Source organism: Esox lucius, chromosome 4 (genome assembly GCF_011004845.1).
Source record: "Esox lucius isolate fEsoLuc1 chromosome 4, fEsoLuc1.pri, whole genome shotgun sequence".
NCBI lineage: Eukaryota > Metazoa > Chordata > Actinopteri > Esociformes > Esocidae > Esox > Esox lucius.
Window position 1 is genome coordinate 15370939 of NC_047572.1, and position 21208 is coordinate 15392146.

Here is a 21208-nt window from a genome sequence, read left to right on the forward strand (position 1 = left end):
CACCACCTGACTGTCAATGAATCGACATTGGGATTGTAAAAGCCTTGAAGCCTTTTGGACCTCCTATATCCCTGCTGTTTTTACGGCTGGCCTTCAGCTGATGGTATTTACAGCATGCTGCTAACACACACTCACATACTGTAGTATGTATAGAATGAGCTGCTTTCACAAAGACACTGCATGTACCGCAAATAAATATTGATCCCTCAGTACGTCCAATGAAAGATAATGGAATCGGCATAGACAGCACAAAGTGTATCGTCTCTATAGAGTTTATCTCTCTCATTGTCTCTCTCATTCTCTCTCTCTCAATTGGGTGTAGAGGTACAGTACATTAATATATCTTCTACTATAGTCATTGTTCCCAGATGATCTGGCCCCATTACATCAGGTAGGCTAGGGGACGTGTCTCCAAAGAGTGCTGCCTTCACAAAACCTAAAGGCATAGTTTGGGATTTTGGCATTGACATTTTTTTATCTACTTATCTACTTTCCCAGATTCAGGTTAACTTGTGGATACCATTTCTGTTTCTGTGTGCAATAAAGGAAGTTGCAATAGCATGGTTATATTATATGACTTGTGTTGCATCACCAGGGCAAAAATTATAAATGAATGTGAATGCCTAGCATACAAAACTTCCTGTTATTCTCCTCAATCTGAACCCTGACACATAAAGATGACATCTATTCATATGTCGCTACGTAAGTCATCTGGGTTATTCCTTGATCATTTCTGACATTACCCTAATTAAATGCATTTTTGTTTGGATGTTTAAGTTGTTCATCTTTGGTTTTGACCTGTATTTAATTTGGTGTCTCGTGAGAAATGAGCAGCCGACAGTGCTTGCTGCCTGTACCGTCTTCCACTCACAATTTTTAATCAGAGACAACAAGTTTACAAAGGCAGTTAACGGCTTTCAGCTGGTCTTAATCAGCGCTGCACAATTAATTTCCAGACATTATCGTCTGAAGAGATTGAGAGGCTCTGTCCAAAATGGCACCCTATTCCCTAGTTAGTACACTGCTTTTGACAAATCAGAGTGCTCTAAATGGGTCATTGGGTGTCATTTTGTAGGCATTCAGAGACAGCTGTAAATTCCCTTCTTTTATCAGTTTCTGGTTACATCAGTTTCTGGTTTACATTCTTCATTTTTCCCCCTTTACTAATTTTACTTACCTCCCTATTTGAAAACAAGGAACCAGGCAAGCGTAGTTCAGCTGGCCCACAATAGAAAGTGTTGCCATCTCAAGATGCCCACGTGCAAGGCTGTGTCGTTAACCACTACTCCACGGAGCTGTAATTTGAGGGCTGTCGGTATAGTCTCTTGTCTCTATCCTGAACAAATCCTCTTTTGCCACTGGCCGTTTTAATAGTTAATTGGCCATTCGTGAATGGTACAGTTAAACTGATTAACATTTCTCACTATGTTTACCTCCACCACAAATAGCTGCTATGTATTGCGTTTGCCACTGGCCATTTTAACAGCATATTAGCCAGTAATAAGCTTTACCGGTATCTACTAACTTACTGGAATAGTCATAAGAATTAAGAAATTGCCAGTGAGTCTACCAAAGCTATTTCATTTATTTTCATAGGAACGTATTTTTTTCTTTCATGGCAAAACAACATACTTTTTTCTTTCATTCGTGAATGACGTGTATACAGTATCTACCAATACTGTAGGCGACGATAACTAACTTTTTCATCCAGTGCAAAGATGAGAGAATCGTGGAATCTATCAGAAATAATAAATATCGTTGCTCTCACTAGATTCAAACGTAGGTGTTCCATATGAGAGACACTGTCTTCAACCACTACAGCATGGCATTACAAGTTTCAGCAGTCGCTAGACTCCTTTGAGGATTGTGTTAAATAGGCTTACTTGTATCTACTAACTTCCTAGGAATAATCATAAGAATTGACCAATTTCTAGCGAGACTAAAGATGAGACTAAAGGGGGGGGGGGGGGTTAGTGAGTCAGTCAGTCAGTCTGTCTGTCTGTCAGTCTGTCTGTCTTCTTAGCCGGCGGCCCGGTAAAAAGCTTAGATGGATTCAGATGAGGTGAACATCACAGAAAGCTTTCCTAAAATATTTGTCATTGTGCACTGTTTGTCTGACCAGGAAGTCATGTAGGTAAAAAATTGTGAGGGTAGTGCTTGCTCACCTAGTAGCCTCAGTCAGCTTTTCAGGTGCCCAAGCCGCCTGAGGGAGTTGCTAGAGTGCAATGACATTAGGAATCCTCCCTGCTAATGACTCCACCATGCTCACAGGGCGATGATGGGGTGTGTGTGTGTATAGGGGGGGGGGGGGGGGGTGGCGTCAGTGATTGCAGTGCATGCCTGTATGAGTGACCTCTGCTATTTATTCTCTTTAAATCATTTGTTTACTCTTTCTAAATGTCACCTCTGTCACTCAGAGCTATGACACCCAGCTATCCCTCTTCTCTATTCTATTCCCTTTCTTCTCTACTCTTTTCCCCTTTCTCTTCTCCTGGCTGCTCTCTCCTCTCCCACTCTGCTGACTACTCTCTCCTCTCCCACTCGCCTGGCAGCTCTCCTTTTCTTTCCTATCCCCTTTGTTTTCAGTGACAACCCGGCCAACGACATTTCATTGCAAGACATTAGAAATAACAACATACTTGTGTATGAAAAATAATGGAAAAATGAACAAACATTGTGCTGTATACAGTAGACATGAACTAACTCTACATACAGTGACAGACATACACAGATACATTTGACCGATGATGCAGGTGCCTTTACCAGATAGTTTTGTTTATTTTCAAAGGAGTAAGGTATGACCAAAGTATAAAGTTTAAGGTTCTCTTGGAATTTCTTCCAGGCATTGGCAGCAGTTAACTGCAATGAAATTGTGGTTAAAGAAAGCATAGACTTTAGGAGTGACCAGGGGGTGCATGTTACTATTAAAGTATCAGAAGACAGAAAGGACAGTTACCTAAAAGGGACTTAGGACTCTACTGGTTTGCTAATTGTAGCGAGGATGTCTAGTTGTATCTAATTTATTGAGGCTTGTGTGTGTGTGTGTCTGTGGTCTACAGGTAAAGTGAAAACAGAAAAAAGATTACATATAAATGGTTAGGGTTAAGTATTAATTCTGAATGGTTATGGTAACGATTAAGGTATGGGAATGGCTTAAAACAATATAACTTGAAAGTGTTGATATGTACTGTAAACTAAAAATAAGATTTGTCTTTCAAAGTTGGTGGATTAACTGTCCATCACCACTAGTCTATAACTCATCACCAACAGTCTAACCAAACACCACCAGTCTATAACTCATCACCATTAGTCTAACCGAACACCACTAATCTATAATCCATCAACAACAGTCTATAACCAAATACCACCAGTGTATAACCATCACCAGGAGTCTATAACCTATCACCAACAGTCTATAACCACACACTACCAGTCTATAACCCTTTACCACCAGGTCTATATCACATCACCAACAGTCTATAACCAAGCACCACCAGTCTATAACCAAACACCACTAGTCTATAACCCATCACCAACAGTCTATATCCCATCACCAACAGTCTATAACCAAGCACTACCAGTCTATAACCAAACACCACCAGTCTATAACCAAACACCACCAGTCTATATCCCAGCACTACTAGTCTATAGATTATTTCTCACATGGACAGACATCTAAAAGCCAGAGTATACAAAGGTAGCCCAAATGACATCTTTTTTTTCAATAATTTGTCTTTTGACCAATCACATTACCTAAGGAAAATATGACTGGTCAATTATTATTTTATTTTTTAAAGATCAGAATTTGTCTGCCTGTGCAAACACAGCCATGTTAACATATGCCTTTGATGATCTGGCTCATGAAAAAGAGAGATAATCAGTTCAGCAGGCATAAGATGACAGGAAGTCTACGCTTTCATATTATGCAGGCACACACACAAATGTAGGCACAAAAGGTGTGATTATCTAACAAGCAAAATCAGTCAAACCCAACAGGGTGTTTCCTTGTTATCTAAAACTCCCTGTGTGTCTGTGAACGTGTTTCTCTATAGGGCTGGTCTCCTCTACACCTGCTCAGTTGGTAGCACCGCTGCATTGCTCGCTTGAAATTAATGTATGGTGTCACTAACACTTCTTCAGTACCTGCCACACACAGCTATCACAACTTATCACAACAATATCTCAACCTGCCGGTCAAAGTCTTTGCATAATGAATAATGTTTCCAGTCTAATAACATGTCCTGGGTTAGCCCATAGCTGGTTCCTGGTGTCTCTCAATCAAAAGAAGCACATTCTTAATTATAGTGATCCTTTGAAAACCTCGGAATTTGCCTGGAGGCACCAATTCATCCTATTTTCAAGTGGCATGGAGTAGCATTATTTCAGATGAAAGGTGCAAAAAATAAAAGAGAAGTTGATATAGTTAGCCATTCTTCAGATAGTCGGAATACAGGGTATTAAGGTAAGGTGATAGTCTATGCAGGAGAGCTTTATTAACAAAAAATGTTCACAACTCCTAGACTTCAGAGTTCCAGCCTTTTTAATGCAATATTCACTAATCTAATAAAACATAATGCAGTATGATAAACAGCTTTCACCAGCATCAAAACAGCTGCTTTCATTTTGATATATCGCCATTGTCTAAAAACAATGTAAATTGAAGGTATGAATTGTTTTCTGCAATTTCACAAAAAGGCTTGGACTAGTCCTATCTAAAAAAGCACACATTTCAGGTGAAAATGGTTTTCAGCAAGGCAATGAATTGATGAAATCCTGTGAATAATTCATGTCATCCAAAATATTACTACGTCCTTACAGTTAATAATGTAATTTAAAGCCTAGAAAAAGCAAAGATGGTGCTATAACTGGGTCTTAAACCAGATTGACGTTCATTGAGAATACATTTGTTAGTTAAGACACATGTAAGATGAGTATGTATAAGCTAATATTTTTCTATATGTTAAATATTCTGTAATCCCCAGTGGATTTTCCCCCCCATCAGTGTTATGCAAGGCATGTAGTTATCACAAGTACTACAAAAAATAAAATAAATGATCGCCCATCAAGCCAACAGGATACTGGGGCTCTTATTTAGTACTTGGTAGCGTATCCTTTTCATAGAATGATTACCTGAAGTCTGCAACTCATAGATACAGTATCACCAAAGGATGGGTATCTTTCCCTGTTATGCTCTGCCATCCCTGCAATGCAGCCCTTTTCAGTTCCAGGGGCCATTTTGCAGTCAGTCCTACCTTCTGTATGTCAAATGTTAGGTAGATACTACGCATGTACTACATCACAAGTGGAAAGTTGTTGAAAAATAAATGGAATAATTCTCTAAAATGACTCACCTACCATGAAGGCAGCTGGACAGTTGGGTAAGGAAGAACAGTCTGCTGACGAACCAAAGACAAAATGTTTTTTTCAAATTTAAAGTATAGCATTTTTGTCAATGTGTGGGCATGCATGCATTAGTGTGTCCATGTGTGCCACAAATCTCCATGCTTTTGAGGGTGTGTATCTAAAGACTGAGATGTGATTTTTTTTCATATGGTCTGTCACATCCTGTAATTGTGCGCTCAGCCGTTAGATCTCAATGATTGGAAATCTAAATGGTTTCTTCACACTTTCATTGGTTTGTTTGTGCAAATGCTCTCTGTTGTCTCTGTAGGTCCTGATGAGTGTGCATGCCTAGTTGTGTGTATGTCTGGGTGTGTCTCTGTGTGTGTGCGTGTCTGTGTGTGCAGTGTGTTTTATTGCCAGTGTTAGCGCAGTTTTTTTGAAAGAGACAGACAGCTTTATAGGAAGTTACTTTTTATAAGGACCTGGTCCATTTTAGCATCAATGTTTTATTAATGGCTTGATCACATCAAGGCAACTATCAATCTCTCACACACTATTCCATACATTCGGTGCCTTTTAAACGATGTAACGTGATACATTAATATCTTTTTTATTTATGTGTACGCTAATTTTAACTTACTGTCGTAAAGACCACATGTTCAGATTCATTAAAACTTGTTTTCCACAATGTCTATTTTACAAAAGAAAATCACTGTAGTAAATGTCCAAAATCAGTAAGTGTTGACTGGATCAGTGGAATATGAGATTGTTCTGCAACAGGGAGGGATTGGGACCAAATGTTCTACTTTGAGAACTGTTGCTTAGGGTCTCGATGGGCGATAAACAAAAACAGCAGAATAATCTCATCTGCTTTTACAAGTCACTTTTAGATGTTCATTCTTTCACCATATCGAAATGTGAAAGCTTTGCTCCCGGAATAGAGTTCACCTTAAAAGCAGGGTGACATAAATAAATAAGTACATTATATAAGTGATAATGTTATCAGAGGAACAACAACAACAATAGGGCTTTAGAGGGATGGTGGGACTTAGAGGGATGTTTGGGTTAAGTGTGTTGAGATCGTCCTAGAAGTGACAAAGAGGACTGTCCGTGTGATTTATATTAAAGGACACTTACTTTAGTATAACAAGCTTTGGAGTCTTCTAGTCAATATCAAAGTTACCCGTGGACAGCCCAGAGGAACACAAGCACTCATCACACAGACACACAAAGGAACACAAAATGAACAGAGGCACATATGCCTGCACAAAGGCACTCAACAAACATGTAACATGCGGCCAAAGGCACCTGTCCAACGGAGCATAAATGACATAGTCAGTCAAAAGCGTACCACCATTCAGCCCCGACAAACCTCCTCCACCTCCTCGGTAGCCATGGCAGCACGTTTGGGGTCATCATCTTGCTGCGAGATTAACTGTTATCCCCAGAGTTTAGAGAGGAATTTGGTTGTGTCTAAGTAGACAGATGATTTTGTATTCTTCAGACTTCACTCTGCTGCTACTATTATGCAGTGACATCATGAATGAAGACAAGTGTAGTGTGTAGTAGCGGCCATAAATGCTCCACACCTTTTTCTCGCCATCACTCTGATGTATTTAATATTTGCCTTATTTGTATTCAATAGCCTTTTCTGAAGCTTCGATTTTAGGTACAGACTAACTGGTGTTTTTACCGTAGGATGATAGGGATGGGTGTTTTTTTTTATTTATGCAATTGTGTGGAAATCTGAAAAAGCTCAATGTTGCCAGTCTCCAATCACTCTGCGCCTTGTGGCTATTATCCACACAAATGCATTTTACAAGGTAAATGTTAGGAATACTAACCCGTCTACAGAATCAGGTTTCGGAGCTGCCCTGTAGGAGGTGTTGCTATTATCACCTGTTCTGAAAGCTTATCTCAGATCCATCTTTTTCCACTGTGTTTAAATGAACATAAAATAACTCCATTAGACTTGTAAGATAACAAACATAGAAAGAGCATGAAAATAATGATACATGTGAGGATAGTAGCTTCTCGTTCTGTTGAAACTCCAGTCTGCAATATTTGGCCACAGTTGTACCAAAAAGGGTCCCTGAAAATGTCACCCAAACAACTCACTTTCAGACTTGGAATGCCATGGCTTACTAAGGTGTGATAGTGATTCTACATATAGATAATGGATATATAAACAAGATATTACACATCCAGCCCAGAATGGCAATTAAAACAAGTATTTTGTTAATCGCATAAGTCCCAGACTGCTTTTTAAAGTCCTGACCCAGAGGGTGTTTTCAGATGATGCCTAACTGGTTTCCACTGCTTCCAACAGCTTTATAGGGGGAATGCATGCAGCAAAATAAGTTGCCATTGCAACAGGTGTTAATCATTATCAAATGCATCCAGCAAACTATTGCAAATGCAAAGGTAGGAATCAAGACTAGACCTTGACAGCTCTCTTGTGCTGCACTAACGATGCAAACAAACACACCTGCCTATTACGAAACAGCTGTGAAGCCAAATGTCCACATACAGATGGGCGTTTTTAAATGGCCCATTAGAAACCTATACGTTCCATTTTTTTTGAGTCGCTGTTTCAGACCAGGCTGATAACTGGTTGAAGTACAGAATGCGATATGCGACTGTAGCTGGCACATCTTAACCACGGTGCCTGTGGAGTGAGTTTGCAGGGAAACGAACACATACTGCAGTGGGGGCGTTTGATCCGCTGCCTCCCACAGAGAAAGGCTGATATACGTATAAAAGAGAGACTGACAGAGAAGAGAGGGAGAGATGGAGAGAAAGATCGGCATGAGGAAGACAGACAGACAGAGAAGAGAGGGGGAGACAGCAAGAGAGATACAGATGAGTAAGAGAGATACAGAGCGGAGAAAGGGAGGGTGAGATGACTTAAATTCTTCTCTTAGCTCAGATCGTCAGAACTGTTTGTAGTGCAGGGTGTGCTGCCATTGCAACCCAATGAGGCAAAGGCATTCCTTCCAGAGTGGTGCAGCTCACAGCATGTGTCTGTGTGTGTGTGGGTCTGTGTGTGCGTGCGTGCGCGCCCGTGTGCATGCGCGCACGTGTGTCACATTACCTTTTCGTCTACACAGAGGGATATTGTGAAATGTTGGTCTTGGTGCCATTAACTCTGACACGATAATGGAAGTTGTAATTAAAGCTGCATGAAGACGTGTGTAGTGTTTCCTGCTGAAGTGACTAACATTGTGTGTGTGTTGCTATGTACAAAAACCACAATGACACTGTGAGCTGCCGATTCCGTAACCACTGAATGGGTTTCGTCCAGGTATCAGTACAGTACCTCTCACAAGGCGTTATATGTCCTAACACTATATTAAAGAGATGTGGTGGACATTTTCATACTTAACATACTGAACTCCTTACAGTCACTGGTCTCTGGTTTGAGTGCCCAAGGCTGTAAACACTGTTTAACATAACCCGCTCATTCTACACTGCATGGAAATACTGACATTTATAGAACAGAGCTAAGGGAGATGGGGAGAGAGAGAGACGGAGAGAAAGACAAAAAGAGCCAGAGAGGGAGGGAAATGGAGAAAGGGAGAGATGGGGAGAGACGTAAATAAATACAAATATTTCGTTGCCCGCCTTTTTACATCCTTGAAAGTGCGCACGTTGTTTCATTTTATATCCCTAAATAGTTCAACACAAGACCCCTTCCCCACCCGCAGTAGATAGCATGGAGAGAGAATGAAGGCTGAGAGAGATAGAGAAAGATTAGGAGAGGGGAGAGAGATGGAGAGTGATGGAGGGAGAGAGATGGAGAGTGATGGAGGGAGAGAGATGGAGGGAGAGTGATGGAGGGAGAGAGATGGAGAGTGAGGGAGAGATGGAGGTATAGAAAAATATTAAGATATTGGGAGGGATGAGTAAACACACACACACACACACCTATCCAATTAATCCAGATGCAAAATGCATAAATGCCTAAATCATGTAGTTCTTGTTCCTGATTGGTCTCTGGAATCAGAACACCATTAAGGAAGATTTTCTCCTCCTATTTCCAGCTGTATAAATCCTAATCCATTGTAATGTGGTCATTATAGACTAATTTCTTACACTCAAAGCCATTAGTCATGCTAATTAACAAGTGAATAGTGCTGGCTAGTCGGGGGACATTTCCAGAGAGTTTATCCATTCGGTTAGCTTTCCTAGATCTACTCTGCCCTGAACAGATGACAGGATAAGAAGATGATTAACACAGGTTTGGTTCGGGTTTGGGTACTCCAAGCAGTCACTCACGCTGCCTGGTCTTGTGGAACTGACAGAGGTGTAGGTATTCTGTGACACACATGCGATGACACATACACAACCGGACACAATGAGATGGCGTTTCTTCATCAATATAATACCCACAATATTCGTGAGACCGCAAATATTGCATCGCAGGGTTTCATCAGTAACACATCTCTGGCAAACTATTCCTATCCTACTCCATATTAACATAATCATTAAATATGATGTTCAACTGTAATGAATACTTACCATGAATTATTTATTAATCATTGTTTGAATGAGGCATTGAAATTATAGCACTGCAGTAAAACCTGTTTCATTGAACTTCACTACAACATGGTCTTCACTGTGTCTCACTTAGCTTCACTACTGCTCAGCTTTCACTGTGTCTCACTGAGCTTCACTAAAGCTCAGCTTTCACTGTGTCTCACTTAGCTTCACTACAGCTCAGCTTTCACTGTGTCTCACTGAGCTTCACTACAGCTCAGCTTTCACTGTGTCTCACTTAGCTTTACTACAGCTCAGCTTTCACTGTGTCTCACTTAGCTTCACTACAGCTCAGCTTTCACTGTCTCACTGAGCTTCACTACAGCTCAGCTTTCACTGTGTCTCACTTAGCTTTACTACAGCTCAGCTTTCACTGTGTCTCACTTAGCTTCACTACAGCTCAGCTTTCACTGTGTCTCACTGAGCTTCACTAAAGCTCAGCTTTCACTGTGTCTCACTTAGCTTCACTACAGCTCAGCTTTCACTGTGTCTCACTGAGCTTCACTACAGCTCAGCTCGTCTGATTTTGTTGTTCAATTTCTACCCACTTTTGTGTTCCACTTCACTGAATGAAAACTGAAACCTCAAACCCTACGGTTTTAGCGTTAGCTACTTTGTGCCTACATTCAATGTTTCCGTCCTACTCTCTGTTCGAACTGCTGAAGGGGGAAACTGTATGTAAGATGAGCACACTGTCTATATTACTCAAGCCTGAAATCCTGAGGCAGTACCGTGGTCCCTAAAAACAGTACACCAGCCTCCTACGAATAACTCACTTTTTTACCCTAATTAAATGTCCCAGGTAAAATATAGTGCACTATAAAGAAACAGAGTGCTATTTGCACCCCAGGCTGGGTGATGAGACTACCGGATTGGTGATGACAGGATGCTGTCATGTGGTTTCATCTGCTGTAGGTAACACGGGTGATTTTGTGGGTTGTTACACTGGACAGCACCTTGAGGTGAATCGGGAGAATTAACCAGATTAGTTCATATCCTTTAGGACATTTCATCCTCCATCTCTAGCTGGGCATCTCCTAGTTGCGGTGTGCGTAGGTGGGTCTCTGTAACTCCAGTCTGTGTGTTTCTGTCTCTAGGTCCCTGTCAGGTCGTATAGTGGGAGGCGTGTGGTGGTTCTTCACTCTCATCATCATCTCCTCCTACACGGCCAATTTGGCTGCCTTCCTCACAGTGGAGAGGATGGTGTCCCCTATAGAGAGTGCTGAGGACCTGGCTAAACAGACCGAGATTGCCTATGGAACTCTGGATGCTGGCTCCACCAAGGAGTTCTTCAGGGTAATACCTTTGGTTTGGTTATAGTCCCACACCTGTATAACAAGAAAACACACACGCACACACACACACACACACACACTCCTAACTTTCTCTCTACCCCCAGCGGTCTAAAATCGCAGTGTTTGAGAAAATGTGGTCCTACATGAAGTCAGCCGACCCCTCAGTGTTCGTGAAGACCACGGACGAGGGCGTGATGAGGGTCAGGAAGTCCAAAGGGAAGTATGCCTACCTGTTAGAGTCCACCATGAACGAGTACATCGAGCAGAGGAAGCCATGTGACACAATGAAGGTGGGGGGCAACCTGGACTCTAAAGGATACGGCATTGCCACGCCCAAGGGCTCCCCCCTCAGGTAACAGCCTTTAACTGCAGTCTGCCTCGGAACACTAGGTGTTTTAGCCATGAATAGTGTTTTCTATGGGCTGCATGCCAACGGATCCTTATTCCAGAACTAGTACACGACTATGACCAAGGCTCACCGGGTTCTGGTCAGAAGCAGTGAACTAGAGGATACTGTGCCATTTTGGAACGCAGACTCTGTGAACATCAAACGCTTAGTAAAAAGCTGTGAACGAAACTGATTTATCAATGGCAAAAGTCTGTATGATGTAAAGTTAAAATGTCCCTCCATGGCAATTTGATGTAACGTTCAGACCCCAGAGCTGTGTGTCTGTATCAAGTCTAGCTGGGTCCTTGCCATCCACCCTGAGTGCTTGGTCAGGAGAGACAGTGTGTTTCTGGATCTGGGTCCCACTGACTCTGAGCGCTTACAGAAATGATCTGTGGAAATCTGACCACCAAATCCGTCCTCCCTCGTTCTCCTCTCTCGTCCCCGTTCCTCCCAACCCCTGACATCCTCTCTCTCCTTCCCCTTCCCACCTCTCCCACCTCCGATCTCTCCTCACACCGTCAGAGGCTTGTCTTCTTTCCATTCGGTTTGGGCCGGCATCCTTTGAAGACCTCAGCTGCAATTTCTCTCTCTGTAGACGCCGTGATCTCACAATCAAAGACAAATTGCAGAGCCACAAGCAACTTATACACACACAGTCACACACACAGTCACACACACAGACACACAGTCACACACACACAGTCACACACACACACAGTCACACACACACAGTCACACACACACAGTCACACACACACACAGTCACACACACACAGTCACACACACACACAGTCACACACACACAGTCACACACACACAATCACACACACGCTGACGGAACAAGTCAGGTATCCGGACTGAAGCTTGTACGTTAACCTACTCTTAAGCCGATCACGTATGTCTAGTGTTTCCACCCTGGCACTTCTGCAGGCGCTCAGATCTTAAACGCAGTCTGATGTTGTTTAACTTTGCTGTGATTTTCTGTTTGTCAACCTTGTCATTAGATGATATCAGCAGTCCTATCAGCATTCCATCAACCTAACATCCACCTGACCTCATCTGTCCCGTCAGTCAGTGTCTTACATTTAAATGTACCACACTTATTCTGTTACAGGGAGGCTTCACAGGGGCCAAGTGGAGCTTTGACTTCGACCATAATAATCTCCATTTATTTTAATTAGAAGTCTAGTGAGGGGAGATTTCATTTCATGTCTTTGAATAGTCATTTAGCGGGCTGTCTCAGTAGGTTGCCTGAGAACAGTCAAGGTCACACAGTCACACTCCATCTCTCTCAACATACATACATGCCCATGCATGTGTAGAGCCATCCCTTAACAAGTACACACACAAACAGACACACACACACACACGCACAGACACACAAGCACACAAAGACACACACTGAAAGTGGACAATGGTATTCACTTATGTCTGATACTGACAGTGAAGACAGTTCTAATGGCTCTAGTCTTTTGGGGATCCTAAGCAAAATTAGATTTGAGGTCCTTCATCTCTTGACAGCAGAGAATGTAAACTTTCAATTTATTGCATTTTCTGCCAATTAACGTTTCACAATTTATAAAATTGGATTTTGTTGAGCTATTTTGTTGTTGCAGTTTTACTGTGTATTCGTTGCCCTTCTACCCATGCTTACTAGACCATCTACCATAAGAAATGGCTGCAAATCAAGTGACTGACATGACAAAAGAAAAAGTTGTACAACGATTTGGAAATTGCACCTGGTGCACCTTGACTTTGAGACCTAAATGCAGTAAAATCAATGGTCCTTCCAAAATTGGACTGAATGTTCTTTTATTTTCCTGTCCCCAGTGGGTAAAACCAGTCCAAAGAATTACATAATTTTTTTCAGGTTTTTTTTTTCCTGTCAGAATCAGAAATGAGTGAACACAATTTTATTTTTATTTTTTAAGGGGAATATGAATACAGGTCTGAGTTCAATCAAATAGGCTTTAGAGGTGTTATTCTGAATTTAGAAGCATCTCATTTTGATGCCTACTGAATATTTCACATTCTGTGGTATCATTTCACTACAGTAAACATTACCAAATTTGTTATCAAAATACTGCAAAGCAAGTTTGATTGAATTCATATGTAGCAAATGTTACATTAACTTACCTCTTAGTTTGACAGGATTGTGATTGGTAGCTTGAAGACATTTCCCAACTGCGAGAGATTGTTGTTGTGTTTTGACCTTGTCCTAGATCCATCCCTGATGTGTGCTGTACAGTGTACTGGTCGTGGGTGGGTCTCCTTCAGCCTTGGTAGCTCAATAAGTATGTTATCCTCCTAACCCAGCCAAACTGCCGTGACAGAATAACTATTATGTAACTAGATGTTATACAGTCCATCTTCTATAGATGAACAAGTTACATTTGGGGTAAAAATGTCCTTTGGTTTTCTACAAGCTACTTGAATGAGGTTGAGATTTTTTTTTTACCTCACTGTAAGCTAGAAAGGCTGTTGGGAGAATCCACTCTTCTTTTAACCCATTCCTTCCTCCTACTCACCTGCATTCTAGTCTAAGCACCAGTCTCTTTAGCTAACATTTCCATCCTTGCCTCTCCTTCGTTTCTGCCAAATAGACTGGTCATTTTTGGAGTTTCAAGATTTGCATAAACATTTTGTCAGGATTATCTCATCAGAATCAAATCCTCAGTTGTCTTTCAGCTCATTAAAGAAACAGTGTTACATTTGAAGACAAAAGCCAGCCCAGACTATTTGGCATGTGTTCTGTATAGAGTACAGGGAATGGAATGGAAGCTATGGAGACTAGTACTCAGGCTACCCGTATCCCAGCACCAAGCACTCTGCCGCCTCATCCACTAGACCTCTAAGCACCACCAGGCTATATAAATACATGCTGTACATGAATGCATACGTCCATGTGCCATCCACCGTTGTTTGGGACTTCTTTCTGTCTGGCTATATCTGAGATTAGAAAGAATTCAGAGGTTTTACTGAGAGAGAGAAAGGGGGTTTCTGGGATGGAGAGAGAGAGGCGGACTATCGGAGAGATGCTCCGGATGTGGAGTTGGTAGTTGGTTATCAACTAAAGACAGTTATCGACTATTAAAAGCAAAATGTCCTCCAAAGTAAGTTTTTATTAACAACAAACAGAGCGTACTTGTATGGATGAAATACCATCAGAAGGCATTTCTGAACACTGAATTCCCGTCCCTTAAGAATGTTAAGGGTTGATGGAATATCGATTTTCCGGTTTTCAGTTTCCATAGCCAGCCATATCCACACAGTGGAGACAGGAATGCCGTCTTCCATATCTGAACCATCTCCCCGTGACCTCTGCTCCCTCCCTCTCAAGAGAGCCTGTCCTCTCAATGGTAAAACCTGTATGGCCACCAAGCATTTCAGTCCATTGAGATATATAACTAGTATATATATATCAAACATATAGAATGTCCAAATACAAGAGCAACCCTGCTCCATAGTATATTCAAGCCCCTGCTCCATATATTTTCATAGTCTTAGCACAGCAGGATGTATAATATAATGGTTCAACATATTCATAATCATAACCACTTTACCGACTACTTACCTACTAGTCAATATAACCAAGTTATCATTATTAAAATAATAACTCCAGCATTTTCATAATCACTTGTACAGTGTCAACTTAACTGTATACATATATATATTGATATACCTGTCCATAATGTACAGTTGGTACTATTTCCTAACCCCATAACACTGATCCAGTAATCGTTCTATCTATTATCGTTTTGAAGAAACCCTGTTAACCTGGCAGTGTTAAAACTGAACGAGCAAGGCCTGTTGGACAAATTGAAAAACAAATGGTGGTACGACAAGGGCGAGTGTGGCAGCGGGGGCGGGGACTCAAAGGTCAGAACCCTGTTTCAACCAACCGCTGATCCACCAGGGGGGTAACTGGCCATACAGTGCTGTTCAGACACTCTGGATGGCAACGCTTCCTAACAGCTGTAGGTGGAAGGTTGAGGGCGGGGCCACTGAAAACACAACAGACACACATTATTGTGTCGCTCTCTAGCAATGATAAGGTCTACAATGTCTACTTCAACACAAACAAACATTGAACTGAGAGCTTCTCTCATAAGATAAAACATTCTAGTCCTTCTGGACACGGATAGCATATGCTCATGACTACCGTCAGGATGGTTTTGGCAACCTCACTGAACACACAGCCTCACTGAACATCCAGTCTCACTGAACTCACAGCCTTACTGAACACACAGCCTTACTGAAAACACAGCCTCACTGAACAGGCAGCCTCACTAGACACACAGCCTCACTGAACATCCAGCCTCACTGAACACACAGCCTCACCGAACATACGTTCTCGGTGAACACGCGACCTCACTGAACATCCAGCCTCACTGAACACACAGCCTTACTGAACACACAGCCTCACTGAACATCCAGACTCACTGAACACACAGCCTCACTGAACACACAGCCTCACTGAACTCATAGCTTCACTGAACACATAGCCTCACTGAACATCCAGCCTCACTGAACACACAGCCTCACTGAACTCATAGCCTCACTGAACTCCTAGCCTCACTGAACACATAGCCTCACTGAACACATAGCCTCACTGAACATCCAGCCTCACTGAACACACAGCCTCACCGATGGCTGAACATGCCCAAACTGGGTTCCTCTTGCCAAGTCGTCTCCTAGAAACCACAAGCTCCTACAGCTTTGGAAGGGGACAAGAAATCCAGATTTAGAAAAATATTCGGAGGTGTTGCGTTGCGTAACAGAGGGTCCACAGCTAGTGTGCCGGTTACCCAAAGTGATATATTAATACACATCTACTACCTTATGGACTGTACTGTAGGGAGAGAGAGAGAGCAGAGATAGATGGAGTATTAACACATATCACTTTGACTCTGATGTATGTTCCTAATGCTGTTGCCGTTTACTTGTGCGTGTATGTGCGTGAGTGAACGTGCGTGCGTGAGGGTTTCAAACGTCTTACCAAATGACACAGCTAAAGTGCAGTTAACGTTGATGCGGCATGCACTGTATGTGGTATGTGATTGGAACTGTGCTGACTGACGGACATAAGATAACATATGTCATGCTATGTTATTTATGTTCTGTCTCTGGCCCCGTCTGGCTGTGGCGCGGGTGTACGTGCAGGATCCCGGTAAACCTAGCCGTGTTGAAGCTAAATGAGCAGGCCGTCTTAGACAAACTGAAAAACAAATGGTGGTACGATAAAGGAGAGTGTGGCAGCACGGACTCCGGACGCAAGGTCAGTTTCACACTGTAATTCAGTCCTTATACCCCCAAACACACCAGCCCTAAACCCCTGATCCTAGACCAGTCCTATATCCCCAACAATCCTCAAACCCCAGAGCCCAATGACCCGGACCAGCCCTCCAACTTTCTCTCTCTGTATCTCTCTCTTTCTGTCGGCCACTTTCTGGCACTGGGAGATAATCACTGTTCTCTCTCTCCACACTGACATTCCCATAGTTCGGTGAGAGGGGAGTGAATGACCTCTTAACCCTGGTACTTGAGATGAAACAACTTCAGAGTTACATGTTTTGTTGAGATACAAACGTAACGCTGCGGTTTTGTTATGGCAGAGAGCACCATTCGTGTACTCAGTGTAAGCAGTTCACAGGACGAGTGAGAGTTACATTCCCCTGTTATTGACTGAAATAGTAGATTCATCAAGACCCCCCAGAGGCCTAGCGGCAAAACCTGAATGCATTTCATTTCACATTTTCACCATTCATTTATGCCATTGGGGTTATTTTGATCCACTTCAAGTAAGGTGTGTTATTCGTGTAGGCTTACACTGCCTTTGTGTTTGAATAAATGTAAATATCTCTAGGCAGGAGCGTTGCATGGGGGGTGTGTAGTTAGGATGATTCTTTCCACATAATGATCCCCCCTGCGCCCCTGGGTGGGGCCCAATGTGATATATTTTCATGGGGCCCAAAATCCCTGGCGGCGCCCCTGTTTATAGGAGAAGGTGACCTTTAGCAACAAACGTTTGTCTACATTTAACCAACGTTTTTTTTTGTAGTGAGTGGATTGATGCAAATATGTTAACACACATCACCTTGTCCTGAGTATCAAAGCACTGAGTTGGAGTAAGCCTAGACGAAAAACACAAGCCTTATTTCAAGTAGATTTTAAAATCTCCTAAGGGAGAAATGAACGGTAAAAAACGCAAAAGAACCACATTCGCATCGTGCCGCTAGGTTTTATGGGGATTTTGACTCCTACTGTTTCAGTCAGTTTCCCTGGACTCCTGAGTGTTTTTGGTGCGATGTAGCTATACAGCAGGAAGTCCATATTGTTGATACAGCAGGGGGGAAATTAACAGGACTCTCATGTGCAAGTGGTAGAATGAGATGTTCCTGATGTGGTGGGAAATAACAGTAATGTTAGAGAGGCAGAATGTTCCTGATGGCCACTACATTATGCTGACTTCAAAAGTGCACTCTGCTGATCTAGTCAATACAAACCAAAGTGAATAGAAACATGAAGATAACAAATATAGCTGTTGTTACCTAAAGCAGACAGGCCAAACAAAACTAATAAAGAACAGAGAGAACCTAATAAATATGGCTATAAAATCAAGATAAACCACCATAGGTTGGGTTAAAAATTGCCCTTCGCAGGGGTTTTCAGACCCAATTTTAAAAATACTTCTGGGGGCCCCATTTTTGTTGGCAGAATTCTTCCTGCCAGATCTTAAGCTTTATATTAAATTATATTTCTTTAAAGTGTTTTGTCCCATGCAATACACTTTTAATTCTCTATTTTTATAGCATTTTGGCTCCCCAATGCAGTTCCCTTTCCCACCCCTCTAGGGGGTTTCAGCTGCTGACTTTGAGTTGCACTTCACTTACACGCCATTTTGTTTCCAGCCTTAATGTCAGTCTGGAGAGAGTGTATGTGATTTCTGTTTGACTGACAGCCCTGTAAAGGCCTCAGACAACTATTAACCTCTAGCCCCTGGCCCCCCCCCCTCCTTTTTCCTTGGTCGTTACCCACTTGGAACCAGTGCACTTCCTGTAGCCATGTCCCAAAACAAGCCCCACAGGTCACCTCCACACCTGCCTGCATGGTCTGAATCTATATCCTCTCATGGGAGAGGTGCATCCCACCCTAAACAGATGATATTCCAGCATCCTCCTAACCCCGTGAGGCAGCCCGATCTCGCAAGCTTATATAATTAAGCTTCCAAGGTCCGGTTGACTCGTGAGGTTGGCAAACCTACATACACCTAAATTCAACCCTAAAGCAGAATCAGGGAGTTTGACATCCGATTGTCCTGACCTGCATGGTTTCACATCACTGAGGATGAACCAACGTCCTCAACCCCAGAATGTCAACCAGACTTCTAAACAGACTTCCAAGTTTAAGACCTAGGACATAACTAGCCATCCCATAATATCTGGGTTACTGAATCCAGACTCCCTGTTTATGCTGCATGGATGCATGGGTCTGGTGAGAATTTCACTCACGTTTTATTGTAGTAAAAAAAAAATCATCTAAAACCTCAAAGATGGAAAGTGATATAGACGCAGTCTTTCTCCTCAAGAAGTGTGTACAGTATGTGTCTGAGTGTTAAGAGCGTATGGGCTATATATGTTGTTAGTTTCAGAGAAGAGCTCAGCGTTTTGAATAGCTTACTGAAGCCAGAGTGTAGTTCAGTGATGTGATGTTGCATGTGCTGTTCTGTGAGTGTCAACCTGTCTAATTGCATTTAGTTTGGGTTAGTTAGTGTAACTGAGCAGGGAACAGTGGTAGTGTGTGTTTCCTGGAAGTCCATCGGTACGTGCCTGCTTACGAGCGGGTGTGCACGTTTGTGCAGTGTGCGTGTCTGTGTGTGCGTGTGCGCGTCTGCGTGTGTGTGTGTGTGTGTGTGTGCGTGTGTACAGCGTGTGTACGCCCAAACTGGTGCAGTGTGTGCTTATGTCTCCATGTCCCCTCCCCTCACCGCATCTCCCTGCCCCTCCACAGGACAAAACCAGCGCGTTGAGCCTGAGCAACGTGGCCGGAGTGTTCTACATTCTGATTGGAGGGCTAGGGCTGGCCATGCTGGTGGCGTTGGTGGAGTTCTGCTACAAGTCGCGGACCGAGTCTCAGAGAATGAAGGTGTCCACTGCGCGAGCCGCCGCCGCCGCATCCGCCGCTCAGGCCTTTCAGTGCTCAGCTTTAGACACAGGGGGCGCTACCGCTCCTTACACAGAGCTGCAGAGCTACGGCCTGTACTCCAACAACACGGTTAAGATATAAGAGAGAGGGAGAAAGAGAGAGAGAACAGGAAACCCGCGGTAGGAAACTGTGACTCCATGATGATGATGATTGATGATGATGATAATGCTGTTAATGACATCTGCCCCTTCCTCCTCCTCTTCCTCACCCCTTCCTCCAGCCATCTAACCGTGTGATCACATTAGGCTCTCTCCGAGAGCACCTCACGGCTTCTCAAACGCAAAGCAAACACTCTGCCTCTGGAATCCACTGTGTCTCCACTTTCGCCTGCCTGTCTCTCTGTCTTTATCCCTTTGTCTCTGTCTCCTCCTCTTCCTCTCTGCCCTCTGCTGAGCTGTGTGTTGTAGTCCAGGCCATTGTAGTAGCATCCTATCTATGTTGCCACCCACCATCAGGCTGGACCACTCCAGCACACACGCGCTGAGTATAGAAATAGAGGCTCTTAGAATTACTTAGAAACAGGGGATTACAGAGTCTAAATTATGCCTCACTCTACTCACGTTTTTATCTTAGTCTTATTACTCAAAGCTGATATATTGCAGTAAAAAATATATGAAACAATTTTAGGTTTATCGAATGAAACTAATATCTCTAACATCATCATACGCACAGCCACTCCACCTCCACAGCACAACCCCTAGTGGGTTATTCAAGATTTGTGTGATATTGTTTCTTAATCTGATCGTAAAGAAACACACACAGTGTGGGCTGGTGGGAGACAGTACCACAGCAGTCCCCTTCCTCCTGTTTACATGTAAACAGATAACACACACGCACACTCCCACTGCTGCTGAGAAGCAACCAATTAGATCAGCAGTCTTGTGGCGTAATCCTTCTCAAACACTCAGGTTGCACTGGTATTAAATCATTTATAGACGGCGAACGCCGGAAAGTCAGGATGTAGCTACCACACACACACACACACACACACACATACACACACATAATTAGCTCCAATTTCAGCCCCACTGGCGTTTATTGTAATAGACTATAGCAGAGAGCCATAAAGTAAAATGAGAGGCAGAGATTCAGGTCTACAATCGCTGCCCAGACTTTAGCACCCCTCTCTTCTTGCTTCCTGCAAATTTGGTGTGTGATGCCAGTCGTCTCTTAATATGATTTATTGTTTGGTGCCAGTAGCAATCAGTAGCTTGATGAAGACAGGGACCCTATCGCTGTGGCGACTGTCCGCTGACTGTTCCAAATGGCACCTTAACTGTAGGTTGCGAACTACTTTTGTCATAGGGTGAATAGGGGAATAGGGTGCCATTTGGTAAACTTCCATTGTCTGTCAGATTATTGTCAAACATTCACCATCATACTAGAGACTGGATACAGTTACCTGTTTAGAGCTGAAACACTTAACATCCTACTA

The 21208-nt window shown here is 42.8% G+C and overlaps 1 protein-coding gene across 9 annotated transcripts in view; it reads left to right on the top strand.

Moving 5' to 3' along the window:
• gria1a (glutamate receptor, ionotropic, AMPA 1a) overlaps positions 1-21208 on the top strand; it is a 103584-nt gene that overhangs the window by 81340 nt on the left and 1036 nt on the right. Inside the window, exons 12-16 of one of the 9 annotated variants that reach the window (XR_004575702.1) lie at positions 10980-11178; positions 11282-11529; positions 15333-15447; positions 16732-16846; positions 19579-19665. Coding sequence is in view for 8 of the 9 variants with exons in the window: in XM_010865807.3 (XP_010864109.1) it covers positions 10980-11178; positions 11282-11529; positions 15333-15447; positions 19579-19854 (838 nt within the window). In the remaining variant the exon portion in view is untranslated. Of the gene's footprint in view, positions 1-10979; positions 11179-11281; positions 11530-13790; positions 13863-15332; positions 15448-16731; positions 16857-19578; positions 19893-21208 lie in introns of those variants that run through there. The other 8 variants (XM_010865805.4, XM_010865806.4, XM_010865807.3 and 5 more) reach the window with 8 other exon arrangements.